At 43.1% G+C, this 16,474-nt stretch overlaps 1 protein-coding gene across 1 annotated transcript; it reads right to left on the bottom strand.

Annotated features, from left to right (window-relative positions):
- Window positions 1-3,120: 3,120 nt before the first annotated feature.
- On the bottom strand, window positions 3,121-15,141 carry Apela (apelin receptor early endogenous ligand). Its single transcript, XM_013117175.3, has 3 exons — window positions 14,859-15,141; window positions 13,529-13,643; window positions 3,121-3,697 (listed from the first exon to the last, which is right to left on the bottom strand). The coding sequence occupies exons 1-2, from the start codon at window positions 14,932-14,934 to the stop codon at window positions 13,555-13,557; spliced, it is 165 nt and encodes a 54-aa protein (XP_012972629.1). The 5' UTR covers window positions 14,935-15,141; the 3' UTR covers window positions 3,121-3,697; window positions 13,529-13,554.
- Window positions 15,142-16,474: the final 1,333 nt, after the last annotated feature.

Here is a 16,474-nt window from a genome sequence, read left to right as displayed (position 1 = left end):
GGTAAGAGTTGATTGTCAGGCATCAGTGTATTCTCCTTGGCCAACTGTTATTATCCTTTCCCCGAGAAAAGATCTTCTGTAGCCCAGGCTGGATTTGTTTCTGAGCTTCCTAGCTCTACCTCCCAAATCCTAAGGCATTTGGCATGTGCCGTCAAGCCCTGTTTATGTGTTACTGGGATCCAAGCCAGGGTGCTGTACATGCTGGACAAGTGCTCTGCATATCTTGCTTCTCTTTCAAATGACAAGTTTAGAAGAGTTTTCCAAAAATTCATCTTATTAAAGACTTTGGCGCCGGGCGTTGGTGGCGCACGCCTTTAATCCCAGCACTCGGGAGGCAGAGGCAGGCGGATCTCTGAGTTCAAGACCAGCCTGGACTACCAAGCGAGTTGCAGGACAGCCTCCAAAACCACAGAGAAACCTTGTCTCGAAAAACAAAACAAAAAAACAAAACAAAACAAAACAAAAAAAGACTTTGGCAAATCTGAAGAACCACAACCATTTCTGTTTGGGTCTATATGCATTTCCACTGCTTAGAAGACTTTCCTTGTTTGTTTGTTTTCCAAAACTCATCTTATTAAAGACTTTGGCAAATCTGAAGAATCACAACCATTTCTGTTTGGGTCTATATGCATTTCCACTGCTTAGAAGACTTTCCTTGTTTGTTTGTTTTCCAAAACTCATCTTATTAAAGACTTTGGCAAATCTGAAGAATCACAACCATTTCTGTTTGGGTCTATATGCATTTCCACTGCTCTTGTAGAGGACTGGGGCTTGACTTTCAGTACCCATCTTGGGTGGATCACAACCACCTGCAACTCCAGCTCCAGGGCATCTGATGTCATCTGGCCTTGGTGGGCACACTCCACACACACACACACAATTAAAAACAAATAAAAATACAATAAGAGAAAGCATTTTCTAAACATTTTTTGTTTGTGTGTAAATGTAATGAAAATGTCCTATGTAATAGTATTCCATCCTAAAAGACATAGGACATGTTTTGTTTGTTTGGCTTCATTGGTTTGTGTGCGTGTTTGCTTCTATCTGTCTATCTACCTATCTACCTACCTATTTACTTTTGAGCTAAGGTCTTATCTGTAGCCCCTACAGGCCAAGAGCTTATGTTGCCCAAGCTAACTTCAAGCTCATGACAATCCTCCTGCCTCAGCTTCCCAAACTCTGGGATTACAGGCACGAGGCACCACACCCAGCCCCAAAAGTCTTCTAATAATTCTGATAGCAAGACAAAAACCCTTGATAGGGCCACATTTGCTATTTTCAATTTTGTTTTCTGGTGGTGTTGAGGATGGTGAGATTCTTTTATTGTTTGATAGAATATCTTTTATTTGTTCTTTAATGATTCATGCATGAAAACAATGTATTTTTATTGCAAGCGTAGCCCACGTTGACCTTGCCTTAAACTCCCGCTCCTCCTGGTTCTGCCTCTTCAGCATATCCTGCAGACATGGACCACTAAAACCTGCCAGTCTTTATGTAATAACCTCAGACTTCTTGTTTTAGTAATTAAGGGTGGCCAATTGGTGGTGGTGCACACCTTTAATCCCAGCACACGTGAGACAGGCAGGTGGATCTGAGTTTAAGGCCAGCCTGATCTAAATAGTGCATTCCAGGCCAGCCAGGGCTATACAGAAAAACCCTGTCTCAAAACAAACACAAGAAACACAGGCTGGCATATAGCTGAGGAGAAGGTGCTTTCCTTCAAGTACATAGGGAAAGGGAAGAATTGACTCTAGAACGTTCTTTACCTTCTACACGAGTCTGGTGACATGTGTAGATCATACACATACACATGAATACACACAAAATACTTAAGCATAAAATGTTTAAAAAGCCACCGACTTCCTTAAAAATAGCTATTCTTTGAGTTTCATACATGCATAAAAAATCTGTTGTATTTGCCCTCTTTGTTACTGGCTTTTTAAAATCACGTGAAAGATTGAGAAATGAATGAACATTTCCATATTGAAGTAAAATGACCTGCAATTAGTATTTTACATTTAGTTTTATAACCTTAAATGGATATTGCTCATAAAAAACATTTTCTTAAGCCTTAAATTGAAACAGCATACATCAGTAACAATAGTCCTTTCCCTTAATTTCAATAGAATTAATGAATCAAGTATTTTCTCTTTACTTTGAATAGCTAATCAATACAATTGATCTTCTTGTTTTGTTTGTTTGTTTTCAAGACAGGGTTTCTCTGAGAAACAGCCCTGGCTGTCCTGAAACTTGCTCTGTAGACCAGGCTGACTTCCAACTCAGAGATCTACATTTCTCTGCCTCCTGAGTGCTGGGATTAAAGGAGTGTACCACCATGGCTTATTATTATTTATCTATTTGTTTATTTATTTTTTTGAGACAGGGTCTGCCATATCCCAGGCAGGCCGGTCTTAAGTTCCTGATTTTCCTACCCCAGCCTCTGCAGCATTGGGATTACAAGTGTGTTCTACCACACTCAGCCCAACTCCAGTAGTATTTACTTGAGACAGGTTTCCTGTAGCGCAGGGTGGCCTCAGACTGTGTAGACTGAAACAACCTTGAACTTCTGTGTGTGATGAGTGTGTCATGACATGCATGGACCACACCTGCACCAAAGTTGGGATGCTAGATGTTTCGCCATCATTTCTCATTTTATTCAGTGCTGGTAATCAAATGAGGGCTTTGTTCACAATAGGCAAGCTCTCTACTAACTGAGCTACATGCTCAGTCCTTAAAACAATAGTTTTCTGGGGGTAGGAGAGATGGCTCAGAGGTTAAGAGCACTGGCTGCTCTTCCAAAGGTCCTGAGTTCAATTCCTAGCAACCACCTGGTGGCTCACAACCATCTTTAATGAGATCTGGTGCCCTCTTCTGGCATGCAGGCTTACTTGCAGGCAGAACACTGTATACATAATAAATCTTAAAAAAAAAAAAAAAAAGAAGCCAAAAAAACTAGTCTTCTTGAGCCAGTGAGATGACTCTTGCTGAGTCTGACAACCTTACTTTTGATCCCTAGGCCCCACATGGTAGAAGAAAAGTGGCTTTTGGAAGTTGTTCTCTGAGCTCTACATAGTTCTGTCACCCAGAGGTGCCCATCCACACTCAATAACCACATAAATATAATATTAAAGAAGTAGTTTTCTTTTTAATCCATGTAAGAAGAATAATGTGCAATAAAATCACTCACATGTACATGCCATTAAAGCAGAAACAAAATTGTCTGGGCTAACGAAAGGGAGGGTGAAGAGAGAGAAAGGAGAGTGCACGTGTACAAATATAGTCAACACATATAATGTACATGCATGTAAATAGAGAATATCATGATGGACACATGTGTAAATATAGTCAATGTACATGATACATTTGTACGTAAACATCTTTATGAAACCCATCACTATATATCATGAATAAATGCCAATAAAATAAGGGATAGAAAAAGATGAGAGACTGTTACACGGACAAGCGAAGAGTGCTTCAGCCTAGTCTGTTTCACATTTATATTACTTTCTTGTCAAAGAAAATCCAGGAAGAACAGTCCTGAGAGCTGAAAAACCATCCAAGGTTCTTTGTGATGACCCCTGCTTGAGTAGTAACTCGCAAGCTGCCACACTACTGCCATGCTGGGGTCGAGTTAGGGCGGCCTGGCATCTTCGTTCTCATTCTTCTTCTGGTAGAGGCAACGAAATCAGAGATTTTTCTGTTTGCGAGAAACAAACATAGTACAGTAAGAACGGCTACTCAATACATCAATTTACCTGTGCTTAACTTTAATTTTCTTAAGTCATTTTTAATTTTCGCTTGTATTTTATGCATGTGGGTGCTTTGTCAGCATGTATGTCTCTGTGCGCATGTGTGCAGTGCCTGTGGAGGTCAGAACAGGACAATTATTAAATCCCCTGGGAGTGAGGTTACAGGTGTCTATGAGCAACCAGTTCTCTCAGTTCCTGACTATCTCCCCAGCCCTTACAAGTGTTAGCTTAGCAAGCAGTTATCAAAGTTTATTCCAACAGGGAGAAGCTGAAAAAGTAGAAGGTGGGGGCAAAGGGGGTAGGGGGGATGGGGGAGTAGGGTGAGGGTGGGAGGCAGTGCTCTCCAGAGCAGAGGGTGGATTGAACCCTGGGCAAAGGTCTCATGTTTAAATTTTCTTCTGCTCCTCTTTGACGTGGGAAGTCCTTCTGTGTATATGTCTCTCTTTGGTTAATGGATAAAGCACTGTTGGCCAATAGGGAAGCAAGAGAGGTGGGAGTAGGAGTCGAGGAGGATTCTGGGAAACAGAAGCACAGTCAGTCACGATGTAGGACTCTGGAGAAGTAAGATGTCCAGACCCTTTCTCTGGTAAGAGAAGATCACATGGAAATACTTAGATTAGCAGTTACGAGTTAATAATTAAGTCAAAGCTAGATGATAAGAAATCAAGGCAAATGACCAACAGCTTTGTAATTAATATAGCGTCCTGTGTGTTATTTGGGGGCTGAGACAGCAGCGGGACCCAAGTGGCTGGCGGGAAGACTACACGTTACACCACTTCCTTTTTCTTCGGAGTTGTGCCCCACAACTTTAATCCCAGTAGGAAGGATGACTCCTAAGATACCCCGATTCCAAGAAGGGAATGCTGGCCCAGGAGTCCGCTTCCCTAATTTAGCTTCTGTCTCCCTTCTCACAGTCTGCAGCAACAGACTGCTCATTTCATTCCATGGCTATCCCCACATACCATGTGAGAACACTGTACAGTGGTGGAGATTTATGTCCCAGCACTGAGAGTTGGGGACAGGGGGGTGCCAGGGGCTTCTGCCAGCCAGACTAACCCAACCAACGAACTGCAAGCTAGTGACAATCATCTCAAAGGAGATGGACAGTGTTCCTGAAGATGACACTCAAACCTCCACATGTACTCGTAGGCATGTGCTTGTGCACTTACATATACAAACACATTCAGTCACATCACACACACACACACACACACACACACACACACACTCAGTTCTCAAAGGTTTTTTTTTAAAGTCTAGTCAAAATACAGTAGTAATTTGACTGAGCACTGTGCACCTTTAATTTCCCAGTCAGGAGGCCAAGGCAGGAAGGTCACTGTGAGTTCAAGGCTATCCTGTTCTAAATAGTGAATTCCAGGACAGCCAGGGCTATCTATGTAGACAGAGCCTATCTCAATAACAAAAAGGAAGGAGAGGGCGGGAGAGGGGGAGAGAGGGATGGAGGGAGGGAGGGAGGAAGGGAGAGAGTGAGGGAGAGAGGGAGGAAGGGGGAGGGGGAGGGGGGAGGGAGGGAGGGACGAAGGAGTCCTGAAAATTCAGCTGTTTCTCTGGGCTCAAAGCACTTATTATGTAAGTACAGTTCCTGTAAGTCTTCACAAGCATGAAGTTAAACTACTAAGAACACTTCTTAACTTATTATAAACTCTTAATTTGCTCCATTATCAGTCTCAATTATTTCTTTTAATGTTTTGGAGTTACATTTCTGTTTTGTTTTTATCATCTAAATCAGGTATTTACTTCAGACCAACAAAAAGTTGTCAGAATAAGTGTTAATTTAAAAAATTATTTTCTGTGTGTGTGTGTGAGAGAGGGAGGGAGGGAGAGAGAGAGAGAGAGAGAGAGAGAGAGAGAGAGAGAGAGAGAGAGAGAGAGAGGGAGGGAGAGAGAGAGAGAGAGAGAGAGAGAGAGAGAGAGATCGAGTGCCTGAGAAAGTCACAAGACTCCAGATGCCCTGGAGATTGAGTGACTGAGGGTTGTGAGCCACATGATGCAGACACTGGACAGGAACTGGGGGTCTGATAACAGCAGCAACTGTTCTCACCTCTGAGCAGCCAATTCTCCAGCCCACAAAAATGTTCATTTTGAGCATTTCATTCACTAGGCAAAATGGTCTCCTGGTATCTTTCGTTTTTTAAAAAAGTGGGTATTTACGCACGTGTGAGGTCACAACCTGTGGGACTCTATTCTCTTCTACTACATAGGTCCCAGGATTCAACTCTGGTCATCAGGTCAGGCAAAACATGCCTTTACCTGCTGAGCCATCCCAAGGGCAGAAAGTATACAGATGCACCAAGGTAGAGGGCCAGATAAAATGAGGACGGAGGTGTTTTGTCCTGAAACCTGGGAAGGGGCTTTATGTTTGTATTAAACTGACTCTCACTATTTCACTATGTAGCCTAGACTAGTCTCAAACTCTCAATCCTGTCTTAGCCTCTCAACTAAGAAGTACTACATCTGGTTTAGTTTTGTTTGTTTTTGTTGTATTGAGACAGGTCTTGAAATGTATGTAGACCAGACTGGTCTCCAATTCTCAAAGTCTATGTGACATTTATTTATTTATTTATTTATTTATTTATTTATTTATTTATTTATTTGGGACAGAGTCTGTCTACACAGATAGCACTGGCTGTCTTGGAACTTACTATGTAGACCAGGCTGTCCTCAAAGCTACAGAGATCAGCCTGCTTCTGCTTCCCAAGTGCTGGGATTAAAGTGTGTAACACAATACCTGTCTTTGTGCTCCCTCCCTCCCTCCCTCCCTCCCTCCCTCCCTCCCTCCCTCTATTAGATGTATCTTTTGTAGCCCAGGCTGTCCTCAAACTCCTCATGTACCTAAAGCTGGCCTTGAACTATGGCTCTCCATGTTTCTTCCTCCTAAATTTAGGATTACAGGCCTATGGCACGGCCATGACCAACAGGAAGGTTTTTTATAGACTAGTCAATTAGTTAAATTCTTCCGTGGAATCAGAAGTTAAGAGCTTGGTGCACCAGACTTCATACCTCTAACCCCGCCACGCTGAATGCCGAGGTGGATGGACACAAGTTCTAGCCAGCCTAACCTAGTGAGTTCCAGGCCAGCCAGAACTCTGCAAGGAGACCCTGTCTGAAACAAAAGTCAAGACAACACACCAACAAACAGAAGACTGAAAACACGCCAAATTCATCTAGAAAGTAAAATTTTTCGCTTTGTCTGTGTTTGGGGGCACACAGGTAGAGGCCAGAGGACAACCTGAGGGGATCGGTTCTTTCCTTCTGCCTTGTGGGTCTTACCTGTTGAGTCATCTCACTGACCCGATGATAGCCATTTGCAGGGATTGTCAACAGGTGAGAGTAGGCTGCAAAAGCATGAACTGAAAGGGTGACTGCCCACCAGGCATGAGACGCTGAGAGGAACGTCATCGTGTGGGTGCGTTTGCTTCAGCATGGAGGCTCCTTAGCAATTATAGCTCTATGCTCACATTCAGCCCAAGGAAAGGAAAGAGGCTGAGAGAGCGGGAGGCACCTGAGCGAGGTGCAGGGATTGGGTGGGATTAAGGCCATCTGATGGCTTGGTTTTTTTCTGTGATATGTTACAAAACTAGATCTAAATAATGATAAAAAATTAGACCTCTGAAGGGAGCGGAAAAAGGAAGAAGCAGTTCTTGATTGGGGACTAAAGCAGCAGCTGGACCAGAGAATCACAACAGCTTGCCAAATACAACAGATCGGAGAGGAACTTAAGTGTTTTTCAAACTCACTTTGTGGAATTCTCCAGCTGCAGTAACATTCCATTCATTTGTGCCCAGTACTAACACAGTGCACCTGATTTCAATAGGTGACCAATTAAAAAAAAAAAGACTAAGACACATAGGAGCTGGGTATAATGCCGCATACCCATGGTTCCCAGAACCTACAACCAAGGATGAAACAGGAGCATCACTCGAACCCAGGAGTTCAAGGTGAGCTGAGCAACAAAGAAAAACAGAGAAAGGGGGGTACTAGAGAGATGATGGCTCAGAGGTTAAGAGCACCTCTCTTCAAGAGGCCCTTAGTTCAAACCCTGTCTCGTAAAAACAAAAAAAAAAAACAAAAAAAAAAAAAGAGGCCCTTAGTTCAATTCCCAACAACTACATGGTGACTCACAACCATATATAATAAGATCTGGTGCCCTCTTCTGGTGTGCAAACATACTTAGAGGCAGTGTATTGTATTCATAATAAATAAATGAATCTTAAAAAAAAAACAACAGAGAAAGGTACAGTAGTAAATGATTGTAAATCCTGGCACTTGTGGATCAAAGCACTGGGAGGACAGACAGGAGAATCAGAGGTTCAAAACCATCTTCAGTTACATAGTGAGCACAAACCAGCCAGGAGAGCCACCCCATCACACACAGACCTCAAAGCAAAATGAAAAGCCATACACTAGGAGTGGTGTCTCAAGCCTGTAACCCGCACACTGCATTTAAGGCGAGCTGGGTCAGTGGAGTAAGACTGGAGGGCTAAGTAGGTGCGGGGACTCTGTCTTGCAAAGAGTGTTCATTATTTGCTATGATGGCAGATAATTTTGTATATACATAAGTTATATGCAAATACAAAGGAGTGACGGGTATATTATAAACATGTATTACAAATATCTTACATAAATTTTTTCTGGTTTTCCTTTTTTCTTTTTTTTTTTTTTTTTTTTTTTTTGGTTTTTCGAGACAGGGTTTCTCTGTGGCTTTGGAGGCTGTCCTGGAACTCGCTTGGTAGTCCAGGCTGGTCTCGAACTCACAGAGATCCGCCTGCCTCTGCCTCCCGAGTGCTGGGATTAAAGGCGTGCGCCACCACCGCCCGGCTTTTTCTGGTTTTCCTTTACAGATTAGGTGTCTTAAGGATTTTCTCTGAGCATGAGTTCTGGACTGACTGTAAAATTAGTCACTTTCCTGACATGTGTGGTGGCACATGCCCAATATCCCAGCACTCAGGAGGATTTTTGTGAGCCGAAAGACAGTGTAGTCTTCATAGTGAGTGCCCAGTCACCAAGGGCTGTGTCTTGAGACCCTGTTTCAAACCACAGTAAGAACAACACAGCCTTTTTTCTGTGTTTGATTCAGTTCTAGTCAGCCTGGATATGCTACAGAGTTCAAAGTGCACACAGAAGAAAAAATTTGGGGGACTGGAGAGATGGTTCAGAGGTTAAGAGCATTGACTGTTCTTCCAAAGGTCCTGAGTTCAATTCCCAGCAACCACATGGTGGCTCACAGCCATCTATAATGAGATCTGGTGCCCTCTTCTGACGTGCAGGCATACATGTAGGTAGAACATTATATTAAATAAAATTGTAAAAAAAATCCTGTTATTAAAAAAAAAAGAAAAAGTTTATGCCCCATGGTTAAAGTGCCAAATCTTGTCTTCAAGGGGATTCTCAACTAATACTGATAAAAATCTAAAGAGTAAATAATAAATAGCTTTAAATTTTAATAACAAAATTTTGTGAGATGCTGGTGGAGCTTGTACTTTACAGAAGCAGGCAGGAGGATTAGGAGTTCAAAGCCAGCCTGAACTACCTGAAATCTTGTCTTTTTTTTTTTAAACCCTTGGTTTTAAAAGAGTAGTAAAAAGGGCCTAGAGAGATGGCTCAGCAGCTAAGAGCATTCTGGCTGTTCGTCCAAAGAACCAGAGTTCAATCTCAGGACCCACATGGCAGCTCACACCTGTCTGTAACTCCAGTTCCAGGGGATCTGACACCCTCACACAGACATACACGCAGATAAAACCCCAATGCAGGTAACATAAAAACCAACTTAAAAATAACGTCAGAGGCTGGAGAAGAGATTCAGCTGTGAGGACGTGCGCTGCTCTTTCAGAGGAACTAAGTTGGCTTCCCAGCACCCACAGCAGGAAGGTCCCAACAACCTTTAGGCTGCTCTTCCAGTCTGCCTGAGTTCAATTCCCAGCATCCACACGGTGGGTTACAAACAGCTGTTAAGTCCAGGTCCAGGAGATCTGATACACACATGCTCTTATCTATCTTCTGAGCTGTCTCTCCATTCTCCAGAGAAGACCAAAATGAATCAAAAAACAAAACAACAAAAACAAGAAAACAGGACTTGGGGGGCTTAGCTTGGTGATGCAGCACTTGGATAGCAAGTACGAGGTCCTGGATCCTGGAGAGACGGAGGGAGTGAAAGGGAACGGAACTGGGCTTCTAGCTCAGTTGAGTGTTTGCCTAACACTCTTAGGGCCCTGGTTTCCATCCACTCCACAGCAGCAGCCCCCTACACACACACACACACACACACACACACACACACACACACACACACACACACACACAAAGATAAGAAAACTTATGGGAGGTGTAAGCCATAGCCGCTGAGTGGGGATGGTAGAAGCGTTCTCACTGCGGAGGAAGTGATCCGCTGAGGAGTTTCTGCACGATGGACGGTGAGTCGACTCACCGGTTTGGGAAGGGATGGATTCTGTGCCAAAGGTGGAGTTGGATTGCAGTTAAACGCAAGAGGAGGAATGGAATGAGGAAGGCAAGGGTTCACTCGGGCGAGTCAGAACAACACCCTTTTTATTGGTATTTTGTTATCCTGAAAAGAGTCACTGTGTGGACCAGGCTGGCCTGGAGCTCACAGAGATGCACCTGCCTCTGTCTTCCCAGTGTTGGCGATTAAACAAACACAACACCACAGGTGGCGGAGAGCCATGCTTGTTTGAAGAGAGTAAGAAGAGAAAGGACGAAACTCGGGCTTCACATCTTCCTGCCTCCATCTTAGGTCTACTGGGGCTGTAGATGGGGGACCACCCCATCTGGGTTAGAAGTGTATTTTAAATGCTAAGGGTGATGAGGGTAATGTATTACTTATGCTTCATATTTATTCGCTTATTGTTTTTATTTATTTTGAGGCAGAATCTCATGTAGCCCAGGTTGGCCCTGATCTTCTTACCTCTGTTGTCCGAGTACTGGGATTACATGTGTAGACAGTTGACTTAGCAGCCCATTTTGAAATGATAAGAAAGGCGAATGAGAGTTATCTATTTACTTAGTTATTTAATAGGCAGGGTTTCATGTAGCCCAGGCTGGTCCTGGTCCTCTTATTTGAGCTGTCAAGCGCTAGGATTAGGTGTGTACCACAACACCTGGCTGACAAGAAAGCATTTTACAAATCCTTTCACAGCCCCTGGGTCTGAGAAGTGAAAATGGGCCGTAGGGTGGGGTGTGGGTGGGGCTTTTGCTTTTGATAGTCTTCCTATTTTTAGAAGTAAGTCTTACACGTGTAACTGCTGTTACACACTTGTCATTGAGAAGTCTGTATTAAAGGCCTGTGCTTACAGAGTGGGTGCCCCCTCAGAGACAGCAACGAGACAGGGAGACACGCGGGAAGAGGGAAGTCACCGGAAGCTTGCACCCCTCTGCCCCCACCCCCTGTCTCCACCCTCTCACATTCTATTGAGAGCTTACACTTCCTGGCGCCCCTTCTCTTGTCTTCCTACAAGCTAATTCGCTTAGAGCAGCAGGTGACGGTGAAGTGTTTCTGTGGGGAAAACAACATGTATCAAGGAAACGTGCTGTCCACTGCACATTTTGATTGAGTCAGTTTTACAGGCTAAAAGCAGCCGTGCTGAGGGGCAGCTAGGCGCACAGTGGGAACTGACCGAACGATCAGAATAAAGGGAACGGGCATTCTATGAGATGAGCTAGAGGTCTCGATGCCACACGTTAATTAAGCGCAATATTTCTGGGGTCAGTTTGTTTGCCTTATCAAAACCAACCCCTCTGCACTCTTACTGGGTACGGAGTCAAGTGACCACAAGGGATTTCATCTGAAGTATGCAGAAAATGTGAAGACGCGGAAGGAACGTTTCCATCTGATACCGACCACCTGTCCAGGGAGGCTGTCTTTACCCGGTAGCCAGCATGGTTTTCTTACAAGATATATAGGAATTGTGACAGCTTAGGTTCAGTAGTCAGCATAGTTTTCTTACAAGATATATAGGAATTGTGACAGCCTAGGTTCCCCGAGAATTGTCCTCAAATCGAATGGTGGAACTTGCGATTGGTACTAGCTGAGCACGACCTTGGGACGCTATCTCAGTGTTTATCTTACGTAGGCTCTTATAATAATTACTGGATTCCAACAGGTGACATTTGTGTATTTGATGTAGGGCTAGTGTAAACACTGAGGAAATGGATGCTGTAACGTGAGCAGGCTACGGAGCCAGCCTCCAGCTCACTCTCAGAAAGGCCCTTGCTGTTAGCCAGGCTTAGATTGCTTTTATTCAAATTTCCCTGTGGTCTGTAAACTTGGCATCTGGGTCAAACTTTCCCTTAACTCTGACAAGTCAAATTGCACTGCTTTATCGAGCTTCCTTATTTACTGCCCTGATTTTTATAGTAGGGCATTTGCGCAGAGAGCCAAGATAAAGGGTGGCCATCTAAGGACTTGTGTTTGTATTTTTCGGGGCATCTTTGTGTTTACAGGAATTCTTTTGCTCCTGTGAAAAGCCCCCCTTTGTCTGTGTTATTTATGGAGGAATGCTGGGAGGGAACCTTCACTCCTCCCAAACACATTTTACGGCTTGTCTTACAAGGTGAAGCTGATCCACACACACCAAAGGACAGTTTAACATATGAAACCCTTGGAAAACCCATTTCAATCACCACTCATTAGCTTTAGAGGAGCTTCCTAGTGTACTTTGCCAGGTCCCTCTACCAAACATACTTTACATAGCTTTGATAGGGAAGAGTCATGTGTCACAGATATGTGCATAGGAGCCTTGGCTTCTATCTCCTCCTCTGATAAATGTTTATTACTGACTTGCTCTTTCTCCGTTTCCTCTCCAAGGCTTTCACTGGGTTTGAAAAGCATGTATTAAACAATAGACATAGCAACCATTCTTTACACCAGATGAATAGACCCATAAAAGCTACAGTCTACGGATCAACTGAATAAGCTAATTTAGCAAATGCCTGTGTGCCTTAACCAGCTGGGGGTATCTCTGTAGCAAGATTTTTTTCTCCTTAAGACATACTTTAAATGAGCCCAAAAGCTAAAAATTAAATTAATTACAACTGAATGTTAAATTATTCTTTAGTGTGTGTGTGTGTGTGTGTGTGTGTGTGTATGTATGTGTGTATGTGTGTAATGACTTAAAGTTGGGAAGCATTTGAGACTAATTGAGCTAGTATTGTTACTGGAGGTGTACTGGAAAAGTCCTTGGCCTCTTAGTGAACGTGATAACACAGAGGATGAGCAAAATTTGACTCAGGACTTATTCTTAAAGATAAAACCATCAAGACCGGTTCTAGGAGCGAGACTGGAAAGGCGTCTTGCTGTTGATATTAAGTCAATTTTATTCATTAAGCTTGATGTATTAAGGCTGCTCTGTCCTTGTTAAGGGGTTGGGTTAGAATGTCTAAATGCTTTCAAGCCAGCACTGAGCCAAGGGAGTGTGCTTGTTCTGACCAGCACTAGAAGCTTCCGGTGTTTTTTTAATACGAGTTTAAAGATACTCTAATGATGACATTCTCCCGGTGCTTGATTTTTCTTTACATTGTTAAAATGCTCAAACACACACAATGCGTCTGCCTCATATAACCACTCAGACTCAGCAACCATGAGTATCTTCCCATTATCTACCCCATTTTCTTCCTTGAGTATAAAGGCGATTTCCAAATGCCATGTCCTTTCATGCCTCCATGCACGCTGCCCCTCTTAAACTGTTGCACCACTGTTAAGTCATGATCCCATTACAGACTAGGACTAAAGGTATGTAATTGCTTACCGTAAAGCCATTTAGCCAGGAATACCTCAGGGAAAGGGCACCCGGGAATGGAGTGAAACGCATCTCCTTCGGAAGCAGTTGTGCCTGTAGAGTTTTCTTTTCCTGGGAAGATTAACTGAAGAAAAGAGAAATAAGGACAATTGAAAAGAAAAAAAGATCACGGTATCTGGAGACTATGACAGATTCCTCACAGCCAAACTGCTCTGTGGTTATTTGTTATTTATTCATATGAGAATAAGCTGTAAGCAAATTACTGGGGTGCATAGTCACACTGGTCCATTCCTAACACCCCGTGCTAGCAGTAAGACCTCAATGGGGACATTCACCGGGACATTTCTTCCACAGTGTCCTTAGACTTCTCATCTTATTGAGGGAATCAATGGCAATTGTTTGACAAGGACATCGCCCAGGATTTTCTGTATTTTCGAAAACTAGAGATCAAATTTTTGGATTTTGGATTGAGTAGCACTTGCTATAGGCAGTAAAAAAAAAAAAAAAAAGGAGCGGCTAACTTGTAAGTTTTTTTCTTATGCTTGTAAAAGAGTGACTTCATTTGAATAACCTCGAAGCAACCAGAGTTCTAATTAAAAGAAACCATCTGACTCTTCAGCCCAGGACACACTATCTTTCATCTAGGCAAGGAAGCATTTTATCAGGTCTGTGGTGACAGCCTTTGGTGGGACTATTGTCATCTTTCCATTGAAACTTGAGTCTAAGGGTCTGTGTCTCAGAAAGCTTACAACTGACACCGCCCTTGAAAAAAATGAAAACATCTTGACCATATATACCTTTTACATGTTCTCCTTCATAAAGTCCATAATGCTAAAAACCTGCCCTGTGTAGTCACATCACCAGAGATGGCAGCCGGCAGCCAGTGGACCAGTTTACAATCTCACGTTGTCCCCTCAGGATTTTGCACAGCGTTAACAGACTTCACATTGCCCTCCTCCAAACAGCAGCACGCACACTCTCTTAATAAACTTATTTGGATCCTGCCTTTCACCTAAACATCTAGGTTTATTAATAGCCTAGCCTTCTCAGTTCTTTATACTAGCACAGACAACATACAACGGTTTCGAGATTGATTTTCTTAGAAAAGTAATTGTAAGCTATACACCAACATTTTAAAATGCAGCTACTTAGGAAAAAAATGTCCAAATAGTATCCCCGCCCCATAATAATCGCGATTCAGAAATCCTACATAGTTCCCTCAGTACTATTAACTACAACTGTGCCTAAATCATTCGCAGTATAACATCGGGCTTAGAGACCCAGATGTACAAACAGGCAAACAAACAAGTTACCCAGGCCAATTGTTTCAAAGACCTACCTGGCCTCTGTTCGGTGATAAAAAGGAGACTCATCACAAAAATAAAAAATACCAAAAAATAGTGCTGAAATCTCATTTTCTTTTTCTTTTTTTCACACACACGTGAACGGTAGCTCTCCAAGGAAAGAAATAATCTGTAAATAGTCTGGGCAGTATCTGTCCAGCTCACCCCGCATCCTACAGACAGACCTCAGAGGGCTGCCAGCTGCTTTTTCCAGAAAAGGTTAATGATCACATCAGACAAGGTTACTGGTGCACTGGGCTGTGGTCAGAGCTCCCAAGCCTCAAGCCCCTCCTCCATTCCTCTCTGCTTCTCCCCTGTCACTCCCCTTTATTTCCATAAGCAAATATTGGTGAAATGGACCATTCAGGCATGCAGTAACTTCAGTGGGAAGTCTCCTCCGCAAAAGCTCCAAGGAGAGGGGCTCCAATTCAATCTGTTTATGAAGAAAGATGTAAAACGAGGCAAGGGCCGGCTCCTCTCCTCTCCATTTGCATCTGTTTAAACTTTGCATTGCCCATATTGGTCCCACATGCAGAAAGCAGTGGAAATGACAGGAAGTTTCTCTTTTGTCCTCTTGCAGAAGGAATGTGGGAGCTCTAACTTGAAGTTTCCAAACGCTTGTTGCCAGTGCTGTGCTGGAGGGCTTTCTCTTTGCCAAACCTACTGCAATGTAGTGCCTATTTGTATTAAATCTCCAAGTGGCTCAATCTCTGTGGGTTTCCATCATCAGAGGCTCCTGGAGCTTAGGATGTTCCGAAGGAGATCTGTGAAATGTTTATCTTTTCATTTAAGTGCAATGTAAAAAGTAATGGAGATCATTTTCATCTACAAACATCTAAGAGTTTTCAGAAGCAGCTCAGGCAAGCCACAGACACAAAATCAGTGCTCCGCTGTAAATTTGTGTGTGGTGGAGTGTCAGGTAACCACAGGCACACAGACCACATTATAGATGGAAAGGAAACTTTCTAGCTCATCTCCAAGGCAGCAAAAGGAGGCCAATTTTGTCTTGCACACTAAGCTCTCCTGTTTATGGGCTTTCTTCCCTGTAATAAAAAGCTGTTATAATTGAGAATTATTGTAATTATTCTAAGCCAGAACATGTACCTATATTATGAAATATAAGGAGACACAAGGCATTGAACCTAAAGCAAATGTGAGTTGTTGTGAATGGTCAGGAATTTTGTTATATTTGGTGTCTTTAGAGTTAGGTGGTGAGCACAGACAACCTTGGGCCTCTTAAGCTTTGAAATTCATGCATAGTTCGATTTGATTTCACAAATCAGTCTGCAAAATCCCATATCTACCTAGTTATGCATTGCAGTTTATAAAGAATGTTTCTTAAAAAATTCTTTTAAACATTTTTAAAAGCCCACTGTGGTGGCACATACCTTTAATCCCAACACTCAGAAGGCACAGGCAGGCAGGTCTCTGTGAGTTCCAGACCAGCTTGGTCTACATACTGAGTTCCAGTAGAGCCCGGGCTATATAGCAGAGAGACCATGTCTTAAAAACAAATAAATAAACCAGGCAGTTGTGGCGCATGCCTTTAATCCCAGCACTGTGGAGGCAGAGGCAGGCGAATCTCTATGAGTGGTCTACTGAGTGAGTTCCA

The sequence above is a fragment of the Mesocricetus auratus genome, unplaced genomic scaffold (genome assembly GCF_017639785.1).
Source record: "Mesocricetus auratus isolate SY011 unplaced genomic scaffold, BCM_Maur_2.0 Super-Scaffold_6731, whole genome shotgun sequence".
Classification (NCBI taxonomy): Eukaryota; Metazoa; Chordata; class Mammalia; order Rodentia; family Cricetidae; genus Mesocricetus; species Mesocricetus auratus.
The sequence above is the reverse complement of the archived record's forward strand: the minus strand, read 5'-3'. Positions and strand labels throughout refer to the sequence as shown.

Bases quoted from the DNA above. Each gene is read 5' to 3' on its own strand.
- Apela (XM_013117175.3), bottom strand. From the start codon at position 14,934: ATGAGATTTCAGCACTATTTTTTGGTATTTTTTATTTTTGTGATGAGT. The intron at 13,644-14,858 runs GTAGGTCTTTGA...TCTTTTCTTCAG, and splicing joins TATCACCGAACAGAGGCCAG to TTAATCTTCCCAGGAAAAGA.